Source organism: Periplaneta americana, chromosome 15 (genome assembly GCF_040183065.1).
Source record: "Periplaneta americana isolate PAMFEO1 chromosome 15, P.americana_PAMFEO1_priV1, whole genome shotgun sequence".
In the NCBI taxonomy this organism is placed as follows: Eukaryota; Metazoa; Arthropoda; class Insecta; order Blattodea; family Blattidae; genus Periplaneta; species Periplaneta americana.
Window position 1 is genome coordinate 69,066,308 of NC_091131.1, and position 20,695 is coordinate 69,087,002.

Consider the following 20,695-nt stretch of genomic DNA (forward strand, 5'->3'; position numbering starts at 1 on the left):
GTCAACTATGCGAAGACAGGTCTGAACCTCACAAGTGATAACAACAAGGCACCACTTACGAGGCAACTAGGCCAGGAGATAATGGGACAGGATGCCAGTTCCTTTCTCTCTCCATTGCATACATCGCCGACTAGCTACATATTACACTAATCAGACTTCAGATGTATACAGACAATTGTTCTTCCTCTGACACATGTATACCGTCAAGGGTGATATACTGCCTGATGATACTGTAGATGTACAGTACACATCAGACAGAACCTCATTCAGAGGTAAACTATCAAGATATTCCCTGATATTGTGAAAGACATAGTTGGCAAGCCATTTGTACAGTAAATTATTAAATAAGTTAAAATTTAAAGTGTACAGACAATTTATTAAATAGTAAAATGTCCATCGGATTTACACAACTCTTCGACTTGACTAGTCTAACATAACGTTTTTCTAGATAAGCCCATACGTGCTACATGCCCTGTCCATCTCAAACGCCTGGATTTGATGTTCCTAATCATGTCAGGTGAGGTATACAATGCGTGCAGTTCTGCGTTGTGTAACTTTCTCCATTCTTCTGTAAATTCATCCCTCTTAGCCCCAAATATTTTCCTAAGAACACATCCTTAATCTCTGTTCCTCTCTCGAAGTGAGAGTCCAAGTTTCACAACCATACAGAACAACCGGTAACATAACTGTTTTATAAATTATAACTTTCAGATTTTTGACAGCAGACTAGATTATTATTATTATTATTATTATTATTATTATTATTATTATTATTAAATTTTTATTATTATTACTATTATTATTAAATTGTTATTATTATTATTATTATTATTATTATTATTATTATTATTATTACTATTACTATTACTATTACTACTACTACTACTACTACTACTACTACTACTACTACTACTACTACTAGTTAGACCTTATTGTTGCATACATATCATCTGTATAAATTTTAAATAGAATAAATCATAATTTTGTCTTTATTTTGCTTATTTTAATACACTTTGTCAACTGTTATGGTTACATAGCGTCTGAGTGAAATGAAGGTGATACTGATAATACCGTGAAATCAGTCCGGGCCCAGCGCCGAACGTTAGAGCCTACCCAGCATTTCTGTTAATGGATTGAGGGTAATCCCTGGAAAAACCTCAACAAGGTAACTTGTCCCAACCAGAATTTGAATTCAGTCTGCTCGTTTCACGGTAGACATGCTGTTCCTCCACAACGGTGGACAAGAGATAGTAATGAAATAAAACGTAATCAATAGCAAGTAGAATTTACTTATACCAGTATGTGGTGACGAATAAGATGCTATCAGATTTCACCTAATACATTTAAGCAAAGAATGTATTACCAGATCTCAATAAAACTCTACAGCGTAGACGAGTAATGCTAAATCGCCATACAATCGGAGTGGGCTATAAAGAGATTTAATATAAAACAATCTTTCATTGCGAGTCTAGCCCAAGAGAAAGAGAAAGACACTCTTGAATTCCCGAAGTTTTCCGATCCACTGTAAGAGAACATTCATTTTCTTGAAGCTCCCCTTTATCTCCGTAAGTCGGTTATAGATTTCTGCGCCGGAATGATGTCGCGCTGATAGCGCTAATACCACAAAAGAGTCAAGTAGCAAATGAAGAATGCTCCATTGCAGGACGAATCACTGAATCTCTCCCATAAAGAAGACAATTATTTCAGAGCTTTTCTTTCCCCTCGACAGAAGTTCTTCCACTGCCCCGGGGGAGGGAGGAAAAGGATCCCAACTGCCGTTAAATGGGGCTCCAGTGATGAAGGGTGCATACACCACACAACACGAAGATGGCAGCAATAGCTCAGTCAGCTAACAGTTTTAATAGGAGTGGCGGCGTTTAATGCGCTGTAGCTTCTGTGAGATTTATACACGAATAATAAAGATGGGGTAAGTTCTCACCCTCTTTCTCAGGCCGCTGTTGCTTCAAATTCGCCATATCACCAGGGCTGGGCAGCAAGAGCGGATTCTACTCTCTCACGGGGAGCCATATGATTTCTCTTCATCCCCTTTCTTCCCCGCCGAACACAGCGCAGCGTTGATTCAGTGACGGATGAATATTAAGCATCCCCGTTTAGAGACTGGTTCCGCTCCCAATGCCTAGCCCTGCCATATCACGTAGGTTATAAGAGCGCTGTTACAAGAACAAAAACAATGTATTTATTTACATAAAAAAGATAATTAAGAAACTATTATATACATAAAACAGAAATACAGATTAACGAATTTACCCTCGTGTAAGCAAATGCTCGTGGTAGGGAGTAAACTGACTTGTAGATAAGTAGAAAGAAGACAAAATAAACAAATTAATATAAGCAATAAAATAGCACAGATTACAAAAACAAGAGCCTATATGATAAAGAACAGTTATTAGAGTTGAGTTAGTTAGAGTAAGAAGTTTTAGAACCTTTAAATGACAACTTCAGTCAAAATTGAAGACATGGGTGTACTGATGACTTAAGTAAGAAAGTAAGATTTTGAAGAAATCGTAGTCAAAATTTTAGAAACTATATGGTTGAATACTATATTTATAGAACTTTGGCTTCGATTCTCTCAAACCCTTATTTTCGTTAGTCTACCCATGCTCTCAATTATACATTTTGAGGGTTTAATATCGGGTTAATGCAAAAGTTCGTAGCGTTTCTTCCGCTGTGACAAAAGTTTTTATTTTAGGTGAATAGAAGACAGAAAATAAACAGTCATATATTCTTCTGCATTATCTGTGACCAGGCTTAGGATCCGAGACAACTTAAGAATGAAGTGAAGTTACCGTTCAACGAAGTACAGATGGAGTGAGGTGGCGCTTGAGTTTTGTTTACCTGTGCGTTGTTGTACAATCCGATTCGTGATCAAAGGTACAGTATTCTTAAATTTCAATTTGACAAAAAAAGTTTATACGGAAACTGTTCGAGATAAACCATACAATATTATGCCAGTGTTCGAAAATAGATTTTCAGACATACAGGGTGTGACAGTAAACTATATTTTTAAGTGGCATTCTATATTAAAATTTACATATTCCGAATCTCCATTAAATTTTACGTATGAATGCGTAGAAACTTCACCTATTCTCCCTCTTCTTGCCTCTTAACTATTTATTAAACTTGTTTCGTGGACTTCAAAATTTACGTATGAATGCGTAGAAACTTCACCTATTCTCCCTCTTCTTGCCTCTTAACTATTTATTAAACTTGTTTCGTGGACTTCAAATTTGAGACAAATAAGTATGTAAAATAAAGTTGAGTAGGCCATAAAACTAAACAAAACACTAGGAATAACCAAATTTTATCACAGATACTCAAAATGAGAACCATTTACAGCCAAACAATGTCCCAGTATATCACGAAAACTGTCCATTGTAGATATGAGAAGGAACAGAACAGTCATGTAACTCTGAGGAAGACAATAATTGTATTTCTTGTTTGCATTAGTTGCTCTTTCTCGTTTAATTATCATCGTCTTCTTCCAAACATGTATTAGGCCATGTGGCCTGTTACGCACTCGATCCATCTTTTTGCTGAATGTCCTATTGATCTTTTCCCTGACGGTCAGTAACGGAGTATCATTTTTGGGGTTCTACTGTTATTCATCCTGTTGACATGGTTTATCCATTTTTCTCTCTGTGTTCCTGTATATTCTAATACTGGTTCGATCTGGAGTTCATTGAGGACGTCTTCATTCCTCTTGTAGTTCCATTTAGTGTATCCTGCCGTTCTCCTCGTAAATAGCATCTCAGCCGCGGTTATTCGGGTCCCATCTCTTTTCCTACTAGTAATTGTCCATGCTTCACAACCGTAAGTCAAAACTGAGCTAAGATTTTGTAAAGTTAGTTATTTAGATTAATAATAAATCATATTAATATGGATCTTAAACTTTGTTTAATAGTATACAAGTTTAACATTTTTATTGTGTTTGTTTTCTTTTTTTAATGTTTTGTGTTATAAATTTAAACATTCTTGTTTTGGGTAATTTAACGTTATTACAGTCGTTAGTTTCTTCGCTACTATCCAAAAATTTTGTATGTGTACATGTTTCTGCTAGTGCGGAAGAGAAGGCCTGATGACCTTAACACTACCAGAATAAATTATTGTTATTATTATTAATTATGAATTATTATTATTGTTATTATTATTATTATTATTATTATTATTATTATTATTATTATTATTATTATTACTACTACATTCGGGAGGAAATTAAACGCAGAATAAATATGGGAAATGCCTGTTATTATTTTGTCCAGAAGCTTTTGTCATCCAGTCTGGTCTCAAAAAAGCTTAGTTATAATTTTATTTATAAAACAGTTATATTACCGGTTGTTCTGTATGGTTGTGAAACTTGGACTCTCACTTTGAGAGAGGAACAGAGGTTAAGAGCGTTTGAGAATAAGGTGCGTATGATAATATTTCGGGCTAAGAGGGATGAAATTACTGGATAATGCAGAAAGTTACACAGCGCAGAACTGCTAGCATTGTATTCTTCACGTAATACAATTAGGGACATTAAATCCAGACGTTTGAGATGAGTAGGTCATATAGCACATATGGGCATATGTGCCCAGAAATGCATAGGCCTATAGATTGTTAGTTGGGAGGCCACAGGGAAAAGACCTTTGGAGAGGTCAAGACGTAGAGGATAATATAAAAGTGGATTTGAGGGAGGTAAGATATGATGGTAGAGACTGGATTAATCTTGCTCAGGATAGGGACTGATGGTGGACTTATATGAGGGAGGCAACGAACCTCCGAGTTCTCTAAAAGCCATTTGTAAGTAAGTATTATTATTATTATTATTATTATTATTATTATTATTATTATTATTATTAAAATAAGTGAAAAATACGTTACTTATACATGTTTAAATTCTCTCCTTCTCCAAGATAACATAGCCAAATTATCTTCCAAAATAAAAAAAACGTGGTATTTTGAGCCATCTCATCGCGTGAGCACTTGACTGAGCTATTTTAATACCAAGATTTCACTTGCATTGTTGCTGTGGTCGTAAATACACGGGCGTCAAAATTCTTAATAAAAGAAAGTAAAAATTCTATACGAAATATTATGGTACCTGCGCAAACTTCAACATTTATTGACAATAAAATAGGCGATTACGAGGCACCGGCAAGCTGGAGGAGACGGATGTCGTCTTAATCCGGAGAGGAAACAGCGTTGCATAAACATCTCATTTCGCTTCTTACGACAAAGTTTTATAGATGCTCGCCCTAACCAATGTTAGGAATTATTCTCGTCGGAGAAGTTTGGGAACAAGGCCACAAAGCTGGAGTCTCGGGTTATGGGACAGTAAATCCGAGCCTCAAGCGCTTGTCTGTCTGCCGTGCGGTTATTCCATCGTCTCCGTGTCGCATCGCCCATAACTCAAGAGTATTGCGTGTTGCAGACTACAGGGGAATCTCTGTTGATTCCACGGTTAGTATCATCCATCCGTCAAATGATTCATTCACCCTCTCTTTACCCAGACACCCATCGAACTGTGCATACACCTGCTCACTCATCCATTCATGTCGTTCTCTGTGATGGATTTTTAAGCGATAAAATCTTTCAGAAGTTAAGCAAAAGTAAGACCTGTGTCGTACATACACAGCTGATTAATGAACCCTACCCCCAGAACGAGGGAGTTTCAGATAATATTTAGCGAATATTTCTCGACAAAATAAAATTTTGAAGATATCACAATAAGTTCGTATCAGTGACATAACGGCATATCGCTTTGCTCCAAGCCTTCCCTTCCATCCATCCTTCCATCCATACATCCATCCACTCACCTACCCACCCATTCATCGATTCATTCCTCATCTACCCACCCATCTATCTATCCACCCACCTACATATACATCCATCCTCTCATCTATCCATCCAATCATCCAAACTTCCACCCATCTACCTATCCATCTATCCACCCATATACCCACCTACCCACCCATCTGTCCATCTACCCACATACCCATTCATATATCCATCCACCCACCCATTCATCTGTCCATCCACTTACCCACCCATCTATCCAGCAGTCAATTTCGTACAAAAGTTTGAACAATATAGATGTTCAATTTATCGATAAAAGATTAATTTTAGATCTTCATATTGATCCACACGTTGATATGGATTGCAGGTGGATAGTGTAACAAGTCTAAGACGGATATGGGAGCGTTTTGGTACTGATAAGTTTAATTTTCGTGAAAATATTGAAATCAATATTCTGAAGCATCACAATACCTTCTTTTTATACTTAATATAACAATAAAATAAAATGTTTGTGCTTCAAGAAAAAATAATTCTTACCAAATATTTACGTACATGAAACTTAAACCAGAGTCGAAGGACGACACTAGAATTTTGTAATCACATGTGAATGTAGCATCGGGTATCGTACTCAGCAACTAGATTGCATCCATGGAATTAAGGGGAGACTTGAAGAAAAATGTGAACATTTTATGGACTTTCTCCCCCACTTAAAACACCATTACTATGTGTACTTTCTTCTTGTCAAAGGAATTTGTACAATTCCACTTATAAGTTGGTTTAATAAAGTTTTCCTAATGTCTGTATGATCGTGGCCCATTTCAAAAATGTCAAAAACAATTTAAACTCAATTTCCCGTAACATACACGTTTTATGCTTTAGACCATACTACACCATACTTTTACATTAAATATTATTATTATTATTATTATTATTATTATTATTATTATTATTATTATTATTATTATCATTATTGTTGTACGCATACGTATACGTTTTAGTGGTATATTGAAATTCCGCTTTTCAAAACACACCGAACGTTTTAAATTTTAAATCATGCATTATTCTTGTTCAGGTTGATAAATGGTGGAATGATCTGCGAACGGTAGTGGGACCATAAAAACTAGCTTAGAGCGAAATCAATATTGGTCTCTACAGAGGGCGACCGCTGGTTTATATTGTGGAAGGTTTCTCACAGAGGACGTTATCAGGTTAAGTCATAGTCGTAGCATAAGGAGTTATATTCCACATTTAGATATGCAGGAAGGCCATTGTTCTGCAATAATAATGCACTTAGTACGGTTAACAGTATTTGAATTCAGAAACATTTGGGTTAAGGTGTAAAGTTCGTTTGAAGTCAAGTCTTCACGAATGAGCGCCCATTGTTCTATCAGAGCGGGGGAGTAAAGTTAAACAATCCGAAATAAAACCGGGGCAACATTCAAGGAGAATTGACTTTTCGCGTTCGGATGTAGATGACAATTCAATTGGTTTCCCGTCAGAAATAAGACGTGATTGATATGCAGTGTTAAAAGTAGAGCTTGTCGTTCACGAAACAGTTCCCTGCAGACGACACGGTACTCAAGTCATTTGCAACTGTTTCCATCTCGTAGCTGCTAGTGAAGTCAAGAATTGCGTGACACGAACATGACGAAATACATCGTCACAGTGCAGAGCCAAGTTTTTAAATATGTTGCCGCTGTGACGTTTGATTTGTAGTGTCGAAACCACAGGACGTCACCTGCCAACAGCCTGTTCAGTGGCATTGTCTTTGAATGAACATCACTAAACCGGAAGAGTGTACGTGGAATTTTGTGTGGGAAAAAATATGCAGAGTATGTTTTCTTGAGATGATAAATTTCTCTCTAGTGTATTATGTATTCATTACCCATCTACCATGAAAAGAAGCAGATGAATAGGATATAGTTGTCATATTAATACAATTTATTTTGGTGTAAAAAATGTAAAAATCATACCCATCTTTTAATAAAGTATCAATTTTTCGCGATAATATATTATTATTATTATTATTATTATTATTATTATTATTATTATTATTATTATTATTATTATGGTTTTAGGTGTAATAGATCGACTATTGATCAGATTTCTTGTACTCGACAGATATAGGAAAAAATAATGGGCGTATAAGGGTACAATACATCACTTATTCATAGATTTTAGAAAGGCATATGACTCGGTTAAGAGAGAAGTTTCATATTATATTCTTATTGGATTTGGTATTCCCAACAAACTAGTTCTATTAATTTAAATGTGTCTCAGTCAAACGTACAGCAAAGTCCGTATAGGCCAGCTTCTGTCGGATGCTTTTCCAATTCACTGCGGGCTAAAGCAAGGAGATGCACTATCACCTTTATTTTTTAACTTCGCTCTAAAATATGCCATTAGTGAAGGCCGGGATAACAGAGAGGGTTTGGAATTGAACGGGTTACATCAGCTCCTTGTCTATGCGGATGACGTGACTGTGTTAGGAGAAAGTATACAAACTACTAGAGAAAACACGGGAAATTTTACTTGAAGCAAGTAAAGAGATACGTTTGGAAGTAAATCCCGAAAAGGAAAAGTATATGATTATGTCTCGTGACCAGAATATTGTACGAAATCTATACTAATAATAAATCTGTAGCCGAAATTTTTCTGGTAATTTTCGATTTTCCAAAAATAATTGGTCCTAACATTATATAATTAACTACCCTGAAACCGAAAATCGCTTTTTTTTTTTAATTTTTGTTTGTATGTATGTATGTCTGTCTGTCTGTCTATCTGTATGTTTGTTACCTTTTCACGCGATAATGGCTGAACGGATTTCGATGAATATTGGAATATAAATTAAGTTCGTTGTAACTTAGATTTTAGGCTATATGGCATCATTCAAAATACATTATTTAAAAGGGGGGTTATAAGGGGGCCTGAATTAAATAAATCGAAATATCTCGCTTATTATTGATTTTTGTGAAAAACGTTACATAACAAAAGTTTCTTTAAAAATAATTTTCGATAAGGTTTATTCCTTGAAAAATTTTGATAGGACTGATATTTAATGAGATAAATGAGTTTTAAAATTAAAATAACAGCCATCTAAGGCCGTGTAATGAATTAAAAAACAAATGACTTCGTCTATAAGGGGCCTTGGACAGCAACAATCGAAAGCTATGAAAGATAGCCTACAGAGAATGTTTCTGTGTTTGTATGAAGTAATACCGGAAGCTAAATTAACCGATTTGTATAATTAATTATTATTTCACCATTGGAAAGTGTAGTTTCTCTAGATGGACATAACGCTACAATGTTATTACAATAATTTCTGATATAATATAATATAATATGAGTTATTTGAAGGGTTCACAACCATAGTAGGCCAAGCGCCATTTACTGAATACGTAGAAAACAAGGGTTAAAATTAAGTTATTACCATAATTCAATGGAAACCTATAACAAGTAAAATAAAATATATACATTAAATCTAAATGATGTCAGTCTTCATTAAACTATGGCTGCATGTAATAAAAATTAAGAAACAGGTTAAAGGAATTGTCATTGCACCAAATGAGTGTCTCTGGACCAAAATGATCGCATTTTAATTATTTGGATGCAATTTAAATTAAGTAACATATTAAACGATTTATCTTTCTATCAAACACGATTGTTTCCTGAATCAAACGTCCTATTTTAATTATGTAATTACTTTATATTTATTTCTAACGGGTGCAGCGAAGCGCACGGGTACGGCTAGTGTAAAAATAAAAATTGGAAATTTATCCTTTGAAGAGTAGAAAAATTCAAATATCTTGGAGCAACAGTAACAAATACAAATGACACTCGGAAAGAAACTCAGCACATAATAAATATGAAAAATGCCTGTTATTCGGTTGAGAAACTTTTATCATTCAGTCTGCTCTCAAAAAGGCTGACAGAATTTATAAAACAGTTATATTACCGGTTGTTCTCTACGGGTGTGAAACTTGGACTCTCACTTTGAGAGAGGAACAGAGGTTAAGTGTGTTTGAGAATAAGTTGTTTAGGAAAATATTTGGGACTAAGAGGGATGAAATTACAGGAGAATGGAGAAAGTTACATAACGCAGAACTGCATGCATTTTATTCTTCACCTGATATAATTAGGAACATTAAATCTAGATGTTTGAGATGGCAGGGCATGTAGCACGTATGGGAGAATCCAGAATTCATATAGAGTGTTAGTTGGGAGGCCGGAGAGAGAAATACCTTTGGGGAAGCCGAGATGTAGATGGGAGGATAATATTAAAATGGATTTGAGGGAGGTGGGATGTGATGGTAGAGACTGGATTAATCTTGCTCAGGATAGGGACCAATGGCAGTCTTATATGAAACTCCGGGTTCCTTAGAAGCCATAAATGCAATTATTATTATTATTATTGTTACTGTTATTTAGTGGAGGATTGACTATTATTCAGTGCTTATTTCATTCTATTCATTAGACACATTCTAGTCTTACAGTCAGTTATGTAAATGTGAAAAGATAGATGCAAGTAGGCTATAAAGGAGGAGTTTAGAATGGGTCCCAACTTGGAAGAAAAGAAGAAGACTTAATAAAATATACCTGAAAATGTGTTATGGTATGATGGAAGCAAAAGTATTTCAGGATGACGACTGGGAAGATAGAAGTGAATGAAAGATGAAAATTTAAATTGTGTAAAAGTTGGACACAGAATGAAGTATTTACATTTACGCCTCTATTAGACTAGGCCACTGGTGGCGCAACCAAGATGATCTACCGGTGGCTCAGCGCATCATGGGACATTGACGCTAATAAGAGCTATTAGGCTAGGGTAACTGGTGGCGCTACCGAAAATAGATGGCTTGCTGATTGACGGCCCCAGCAACAAGTCGAGCAACATTTCGTGGCGTCACTACTAGTCGGGGCATTGTTTTATGTTATCCAGACTATTAAGCTACGTCATTATTGGCGCCACCACAACTGCGCGCTCATCCCTACCACTCTCCTCACGTAACCACAAAATTGATAGTGCCTCTTGGCTGGTGTGATAATGTCGAGCGAAAACTTTATTAAAATGATGAGAAAGACGGGCAAAAAGGAAAACATCTCTGATGGAGAACATCTTCTCCTCTTCGTGTCAACACACTTATATCTTCTTTTATGTAGCTCAAAATTTCGAAAAATGATGATTTTGATATGCAAAAGTAATTAAAAAGTTTATTATTATCCGCACAGTTCCTCAGATAAAGAATAATTTAAAATATATATTTATTACAATTACAATGATTACAATAAGAAAACCACAAAAATGCATATTATATGTAATAGAAACAATTATAACAGGTTTATAGGTTATAGTTCTCATAGTAATACATATAAATTATTTTAGGGTAAAAAATGTAAAAATTATTCTTATATTGTGAATGAACATTGCCAAGCCGGAGTCCACTCCTGTGGATTAACGGTTAGCGCGTCTGGTGGCCCGGGTTCGATTCCCGGTCGGGGCAATTTACCTGGTTGAGGGTTTTTCCGGGGTTTTCCCTCATGAGCAAATGCTGGGTAACTTTCGGTGCTGGACCCCGAACTCATTTCACCGGCATTATCACCTTCATCTCAAACAGACCTAAATAACCTAAGATGTTGATAAAGCGTCGTAAAACAACCTTCTAAAAATTGCCAAATCGGAAGAGTATATGTGGAATTTTTTTTGGGGAAAAATGTGAGGGAATCATTTTGTATATATATATATATATATATATATATATATATATATACAATCCTTTCATTCTCTTGAAACTAACATTGGATGTACTATATATACATTTTCCTCACTCTCCGCCTTCTTTTATATATATATATATATATATATATATATCTGTGTGTGTGCTTCTCCTTGCTCTGTTATATGTGTATATATATATATATATATATATATATATATATATATATATATATATAACAGAGCAAGGAGAAGCACAGTTTAGTTCAATGACATTTTGAAACCTATAAATTATGCCGATAGTGTTTGTTAAGTTAATATCTAAATTAATAATCTCTAAAAAAAAATGCTTCTATATACGGTATTCGTTTGTTTGTTGAATTGTAAAATAAATTCCTAGAATTTCTACAAAAATAACCCTTATAAAGTTTTATAATTGAAGACCTCCCCGGAAAAAGGATGTAACAGAAAATCCTTGTAGGTGGAAAAAGTAATTTTAAAGCATTTATTTACAACAATAAATTATTGCATTCAATGGCTGAATAAACTTATATTTTTGTTTATTCAAATGGTGGTGATAATAAAATATAGGCCTAATAAGATATGTCCATGAAATTATTTTCCTTCTTCCTGAAACATGAATTACTGTTTTGTTGGTTACATCCTTGTTCCGGATGTTCACTTATTTTCTAGATTTGCAGCTGAAATGCGAACATGTTTCATAAAGCCTACAAAATCAATTCTTAAGTTCTGAAAAGAGATTTACACTGAAAGCCTCAAGATAGCCAATTAAAAATCAGTGTATTGACGTCTGTGGAATTGCTTTGGTTAGGTTTATGTTGAAGTGCACTTGATCTGGTTTTACTCGGTACCAATGCTTCCTTTCATATTCTGATGGCATGGACTCTGATGCTGATTTAACAAGAATTTGTGCATCTGGATTCAAGTTGCCTGGTCGTAACACAGGGGCTACTCCAAGGAAGGATGGCGCAACCAATCTAACAGAAAAATGTTGCATTTTTATGGAATTGATCACCACCGAAAAGGGCAAGCATAGGAAAGAGGTTGAAAGAGGTGCTAAGAGCGCTAATTTTGTTTGGTTGTGAATGGTACCAACACTTGTAATTAATTGTAATTGTATTATGTGTATTTATAAATTGAAATTCTGTTTACTGTCATTTTTATGGCAACAGGTTGCAATATTTATGTCTGCAGTCATTCTAGAATCTCGATGCATAAATTGCAGTACAGTTTAGATTGAAGTAACGACATATTTATTATTATTATTATTATTATTATTATTATTGTTATTATCATCATTATCATTATTATCATTATCGTCATCATTCATCATCATACCTTCGAAAGCTATGACATTTCTTCATGCTGGTTTTAAAATAAAATGTCGTTATAATTGTAATCAATCACAAATCGTTGTCAACTCCTACATTTTTTCACGTATCTGTCTCATTCTTCTAGGAAGGACACTAACCTAATCTATTACGTTTCTAACACATATGCCAGAGCCATCTAAGCTTACATAGAAAGCCGGAGTCTTGCGTCGGCAACACTGTAAATAACTGTCAAGCGGAGGCACACAATACAAAAGCATGTGTTTGTGTTCAGTGTCGATTTTCAATGTAAATTAATGTTATAACATAAGTATGTTTCGATGAAATTATGTTCGCGGTTGTACCAAACCTTCATTGTTTAGGTATTATAAACTAGGTGCGTATTGGCAATAAAAAGGAGACAAATTAAAATAAAATGGCTGCAGTCTTTGGAAATTTTTACGGTTAATGATGACAAAGTGACTGATAATTCTTCTGGATATTAAATATTTTATAAACCACATTTCTGTAGTCTTATTTATGGTTTGTGATCTAGCAGAAATGCTGTTCCAGCTACGTTATAGGATCTCGCATACTATATGTATCAATAAAGTTACTCAGTTGATTTTCAAGGTGGAGGTTCATTGTATACACCTAATTTGTGATCACACCAGAAATTTTCCAATTTTCTTGAAGACTTCGAATACCTGCTATATGTCAGAACCATACTCACTCTGTTAGTTTTCAAGGTTTATTTATTATTATTATTTTTTTTTTGTATTTAGTTATAAACATGTTTCTATTAACTTCGTATTTACGGAATTTATCGTTCACTGAGTTTAGGCTAATTGGCACATACTTAATAGATAATGATGTGTTTTTTATTACATATTATGATGAAAGAATGTTTCTGTACTTTTTCACATGTCTTTATTCTTGGCCTAATTTTATTGTTGTATTTATACCCTCCTACTTTATTATATTTCGATATTTTTCTGTGTTTATATTCTTTTTTTGCATAGTTTACATTTTTAACTTCTTTCCTGCAGTTATATTTATTTAAAATTATATGTGAAGAAGTTTATAATAAATAATTCAAGAGAAAAGTATTATTATGGTGACTGACCAGGTGCAAACCAAAAAAGCAGCTGACGTAACCCGTTCAATTCCAAACCCTCTCTGTTATCCTGTACTTTCCTAATGGTATATTTTAGATCAAAGTTAAAAAGTAAAGGTGATAGTGCATCTCCTTGCTTTAGCCCTCAGTGAATTGGAAAAGCATCAACAGAAGCCGGCCTATACGAACTCTGCTGTACGTTTCACTGAGACACATTTTAATTAATCAAACTAGTTTCTTGGGAATACAAAATTAAATAAGGATAGTATATAAAACTTCTCTCTTAACCGAGTCATGTGCCTTCTTTAAATCTATGAATAATTGATGTGCTGTACACTTATACTCCCATTTTTTCTTCAATATCTGTCGAATGCAAAAAAATCTTATCAATAGTCGATCTATTTTCAATTTCAATTCAGGAATCCGCCCCTGAGCACGAGTTCTCCTCTTTCAGGTCAAGCTAAAGTTTTTTTTTGTATATATTATATGTTATGTTATAATTATTAGCAAAGTAATAAATAAATAAATTACGCCTAAAGCCACACTGATGGCCCCCAATAATTTCATCTACATATGGAATTAATCTTCTGAAAAGAATATTGGACAAAATTTTGTACGATGTCAACAAAAGTGATATTTCTCGAAAGTTACTATAGTTTTGGACCTTCGTAACACGCTGTTTTTTACGATGATGGATTCTTAGTCCTTCGCCCAACCTCCAAGCTGGAGGACCATCCCTTATCGGCTGTCTGCAACTGCTTATTCAATATATTAGCAGCTACCCTCCATATCTGGAAGCCGTTTCCTACAAAGAAAGTTATTAAAAATAATAATTTTTCGCAGATTACTTTGAATTTCTTTTATTTTCTTTAAGTATAATTAAACATACTGAATTTGATCATAAACAATAAATCAGGAACGGCTCAACTTTTCTGAGATTCAGCAAGCAGTCTTATATCTCTCCAGAAAGCCTGCGTAGGCTCCAGAAGACTTGGAAGTATTCAAACCCCAACGGTATTAAACATGGCGAACTCCCACACAAGTTTGAGCCCTCTGAATAATTCTAAACTCTCCCTTCACTCAGATTCCATCACCCCAACCCCACATTTTGGCTCCTTGTTTCCGTTTTCCTTGTTATTGCAAAGTTCAGCAATATGCTCCCATATCACGCAGAACCTGGCCAACAGCTCTACAGTGCTTCAGCACAAAAATTATTTTTAGCATAAAAATTGAACGTTATCAAAATTTCTGGTTACATATTACACTAAAAATACATATACTTTACTCGACTGTAGAAGCGGAACGAATAAATAATAGTCAAATTAAAACCTTATCAAGTACGAAAATGAAGTAAAAAATGTAATCTATATCAACGTCAGTATAATTTCAGAATGTTCCATTTCGCTTAAAGTCCGAAGTTTACAAAGTGAATAAGCAAAAATATCTAACAAAATACCGCAGTAAATATTTAAATGTAAATAATCGTTTATAATATACATGGGTTGTTATGTCTAACTCACGTTACTTTTTTTTGTTCTAGGTGAGGTCCAAACTGTCAGGCAGCACAATAAATGGGACTGGGTGATTTTGAAGACTACTGGTAAATATAAATAATTTAAGTTATTTCATAAATTTTACAGTTATTTTTATAAAATATAACTACAGCGCTGACGCAACTAGAACGCCATGACCACGCTGGTAGAAAAGGTGGGTGGGGTAGAAGGGGTAAGAAGGCAGTCGCTCTGAGGAGCTACAGTTCTGCAGGTCTGGTATACACAATCGACTGCAACCAAATCAGTGCATTACTTTCTGATAAAATGGCTCATATAGGCCTATTTGATGTTTCTAAAAAGCGCAACATGAGGATGACTGATTAGTTCTGATCTTAAAATGTCATTACCCTAAGTCAGATTTATTCATCTCCCTATTAGTTATTCCGAATTAGATCTTGATACTAACGGCAAGAAGATGAGAAGAATGCTTTGCTCCACCCAGCCCTCGCTCCATCAAGTGAACCGTACAGTATAGCATGTTCTCTTAAAGATCTATCTCACAGAAAAGATTTTAATGAGCAGTGAAAAATGTATTTGATTACACTCGTGTATTAACAAGACCCGCCGCTCGCTCAAACGAAATTGGCTCTCTCGCTGGCGTCTAACGAGGTAATTGGCGAGGTTGCCTCTAACTCTTTAAGACTTGCATGCAACTAAAATTGGATTAGGTGGCAGCGCGTCAGACAGATCCACATGTAATTTACACTTCAGTCGTACTCCATCGCAGCGCCGCAGTCTTGTCAGAGGACAGTGGTTCGATACTCAATAGATCTGCCATGTCAATGAAATCGCACACGAATGATTTCATGGACATAGGCTAATGTGAGACAGAAGCTGCTGGAGCATATTAATCACTTCAGTTGTTACGAGTGTGCAGCGTTAATTGGGGGATTTTTATAGAGTATGGTAGTAGCATAGTCTAGTATATACAGTTAGGAAGCTCAATACGTAGTAAATATGCATCCATAGATAGTTGCTAACCACTAGGATCGCTACTATCGGCTCATTACAGACAATGCGAAATAGTACCTGCACAGTCTTTTGTTCCTAGTACCCTCACAACTCAAGCTTCGTGACTGTATATACAGGGACATCATTTTATTTTTACTAACATTTTTAATATTAACCTGGCTATACCGTAAGAGAACCGGAAACACCGTTTGATACCCCCTTCCACGACTGGAGTTCGATGATACTGGCATAAAACACAAACAAACCACTTTACTAGGTATAGGAGGGAAGAAAAGTAGTTAATCCATTTACGTAAAGTAGGAAATATCGCGATTTTGAGTTTGATAATTTTCATTAGGTTTTTGTTTAATCAAAATACAGTACTGTATTAACAATAAGTGTTTTTACTCACGAACTGAGTTATCCATGCGAACGTATTCATTATGCAGTGTATATTATACTGTCTACACCACATTAGCGTACAATATAGAGAATGAAGTTAAATTGAAAAATAATCATAATCTGGATATTTAAACACATTTTTGAAAATGGTGGCCGTTCATTTCGATACAGGCTTCAGTTCTTTTGTGTATATTATCGCACTATAGACTATTGCATCTAATTCCAATTGCAAGTTTCTTCCTTCTCCTACTAGTAACTCATGTTGAAATAATTCTATACCTACTCTATAAAAGAGTACCTTACGTACTGTAAATTCAATCTTCACTTCTGCCCGACCCGCACAGATAAAATTACTGCTGTCCGTCCAAGTGGTTATACCGCAGGATCGTAGAAAGGGGGGAAATCACGTGACAGTTAATTACTTAACGAGGCCATTTTATTTAAGTTATTTTAAACAGTTGTATAATATTACGTAAACATCCAATTCCTAACAGAAATTAATGTTTTCAGAAAAGAGCTTTTACAGAGGAGCGAGCAGAAGCAGGTGGAGGAAATCGGGATGCGACGTAGGAAAACGGACGACAGTACCTGTGCGAAAATATGATTCAATATTGAAAGCTCTTTCGTCACTGGAAAACGCGAACATATTTCTGGAACATACTATACTCACTAACTCAGTGCTGTTTACTATACGCGTCCTTGGATCTGTGTGAAGGACAGTTAGAACTTCATTAGTAGAAGGGGTGGGAGTGAAGTACATTCAAAAACTCAGGTACAAGAAAAATTGAAGTAAAAATAAAATGATGTCCCTGTACTAGACTGTGGTATAGGCAGCCAACAAGGAAAACTCAGTGAGCAGAAACCGGCGGGTGTGACTGTCTCGTGCAGATGACGTATGCTCCCGTTCCCAGGATGCTCTCAAGCCTACTGCAGGGGGGTAAGAGGGGTATAGCATGCGCGGCGAGAGGAGTTCGAGCTGAGTTTTGCTTGTAGGATACTTATAGTAGTAATCTTTAATCGAGTAACTCAGTGCCAGAGTTGCCTAAGCCACAATTACACACAAAAAAGTTTTTGAAGTCTAAACTCAGACCTCGTTTTTTTAAAACTATATAATACTCTCAATTGGAGATTATTTCTAATTTACTCTAATCTAATATGTATCTAGTACATCTACTTCGGAACATATATAAATGATAATTTAGTCATTTTATGCAGAAATCTGTGGCTAAAAATTTGTGGTTTAGGCAACTCTAGCACTGAGCCACTCAATTGATTTTACACTTATAACAGAGAGCTTCATTCTGAATTACAATTACAAATAGTGTGAAAGTCATAAATGTGTTACCAACCAAAGTGGAGACCCGCATTCACGAAGTGAGCAATATCATCCTTGCAAGAGTGTAGTGAAAAACAATATTTTACGTATGATGAAGGATGAGTGGAACGGAGAAAAATTCTCTCCAGCACCGGGATTTTAACCCGGGTTTTCAGCTCTACGTGCTGACGCTCTATCCACTAAGCCACACCGGATTCTCATTCCGATGTCGGATCGAGTCAATCCTCTCAGTTTAAGTTTCACCTCTTGGGTTCCCTCTAGTGATCTACCCTCATGCACTGCATCATGATGTATGACAGCGGCACAATGTCCACACATGTGCAGAGGTGCACTCGTTATGAGTGACTAAGTGGCCGGGATCCGACGGAATAAGCGCCGTCTTAAATCACTGAGTGATTATTTTTCGCATATCATATATTATTCCGATGTACCGAAGTACAATTATGATATTTCATATGATGAAGGAGCAGTGGAACGGAGAAAAATTCTCTCCGTTGGATCCCGGCCACTGTCACCTTCTAAATTACTCATGATCGACTGCTTTTTAATTCTATCCTGCCCAATCTCGAAGCGTTTTAATCTTAACTTCAGATTAGGCCTAAACTATCTGCGCACGCGCGCCCAGTTCAGAATTCCCAGTTCTTGCTCTTAATCGAGAACCAATAAATTTCTCTCCTTCCGAACGAGTTCCAAACAGCGTATTCCGAATCTCACCGGTGAGCAATCCGATGGCATCACGGTGTTCCGAATTCCACCGATGACGTCATTGATGCTCCACCGGTGTCGCACCGGTGCCATCAACTTGCAGAGGTGATGGCAGTCTCCATGAGCAGCCATCAGTGAATCTGATTGGTTCTTGTATAGGGCGGGAATTAGCAGACGAATAACATCCTGCACTGTTGTGTCATGGCGGTGTGTTCTGCTTTAGTTCTGCTGTATTGTTTGTAATGAGCACAACGTAAAAACAGTATGTTAATGGCTTATGAACGAACATGTCAACGGACCCGTTATTACTACCGGTTCAAGAAATAAATTGTTTATGCTATCTTTTCTTTGAACGAGATGGCAGTACGAAAATTTCGCAAAATTTTGCTAGCGTAGCACAGACAACAACTTGTACAGTCGCCATGACAGCCATCGATCCTTCCAGCAGTTTTGTTCCTTATTTCGCTGCAACGTGACGTCATTGATGCCACCGGACCGGTGAGATTCGGAATACACTGAAAGCACGTTGGAACAGGAAGCTGGGAGTCGGTTCTGAATCAGTTCAAAGTCTTGTTGGAACGCATATTGAGTCACTGCGCATGAGCAGACAGTTCAGAATCGATTCTGAGCCATGCAGAAACAAACTTAAAATTTACAATCCGGAATTTGCTTTGTGACTGAAGTGAACCTTGAAAAACCTCAGTCAGATTAGCAGGAGCGGGGTTTGAACCCGGGACTTGTGAATACGAAGTTTCTTCGATCGCCACAATAATTTCCGTATACTTCTTAAAATGAAGCAAGATTACATCATCGGCTTGCGTGAGTCTTTGACTTGTGAAGAAGCCGTGCCTGTCTTCGGGCGGCGGCGCGGCGGGGTGATGTAGAACGCGCTTCTCGGCTCTGTATCATATCAGCTGAATATTCCCTTTAAGAAAGCCCACCGGCTAACAGAGGGTGGGCGCATGTAAGATAACCTTCGCTTCATTGTGCGCGGTGTATCTTCTTGCGGGCCTCGGGCGCAGTCATACATGTTAAAGTAACAGCTTGGAATGAATGGCTTATTGAAGCTGAAGCAGATTGCCTCTTCATTGTGATCAAGTTATGGGTTCTCCTTCGTGACCGGCCGCGTAATAAACGGTTTGCTACAGCTATTAATAATACAGGATACAACGAGACATTTATATCCGTTATAAAACTCGACGATGACCAGCGCGGCACTTCAAGTTTCGTACGAAGAGAATGGCATTCTCTACAGATATTCGAAGGTAGAGGCCGTAAGTGGGTGTGTCCTTGCATACGTACATACATACATACATACATACATACATACATACATACATACATACATACATACATACATACATACATACATACATACATACATACATGTTATTTGGGGAGATAAAGAGGTTAAAATTCAGAATTAAGTGATAAGGGCCGAAAATAAGTTACTTATCTTCTGTAAATAAGCTAGATATTAGAGGATATATAAGATAGTAAATATGTAAATATTGTAAATATTTAAATGCTAGAATATGTAAATAGATTTTTGTACTTCATAGATTAGGAATAGGAAAATAAGTTAGACTAAGAGGTAACAATATTATCTTACTCATCGTAGATGAACTACACTAATCCATACTTAACCTAGAATAGCAACATAACAATATATTATAATGTAAATCGATAATGTGCTTGAAGGTAGACCTAGGCATGCAGTATTACTTCTCATTTATAATGGAACATGGTTCTCAAAAAAGGTACATATATACATACATACATACATAC

The 20,695-nt window shown here is 36.0% G+C and overlaps 1 protein-coding gene across 1 annotated transcript in view; it reads left to right on the forward strand.

Annotated features, from left to right (window-relative positions):
- LOC138715720 (potassium channel subfamily K member 18-like) overlaps window positions 1-20,695 on the forward strand; it is a 228,591-nt gene that overhangs the window by 60,608 nt on the left and 147,288 nt on the right. Inside the window, exon 3 of the mRNA XM_069848776.1 lies at window positions 15,501-15,560. Within this exon, the coding sequence (XP_069704877.1) occupies window positions 15,501-15,560 (60 nt within the window). The remainder of the gene's footprint in view (window positions 1-15,500; window positions 15,561-20,695) is intronic.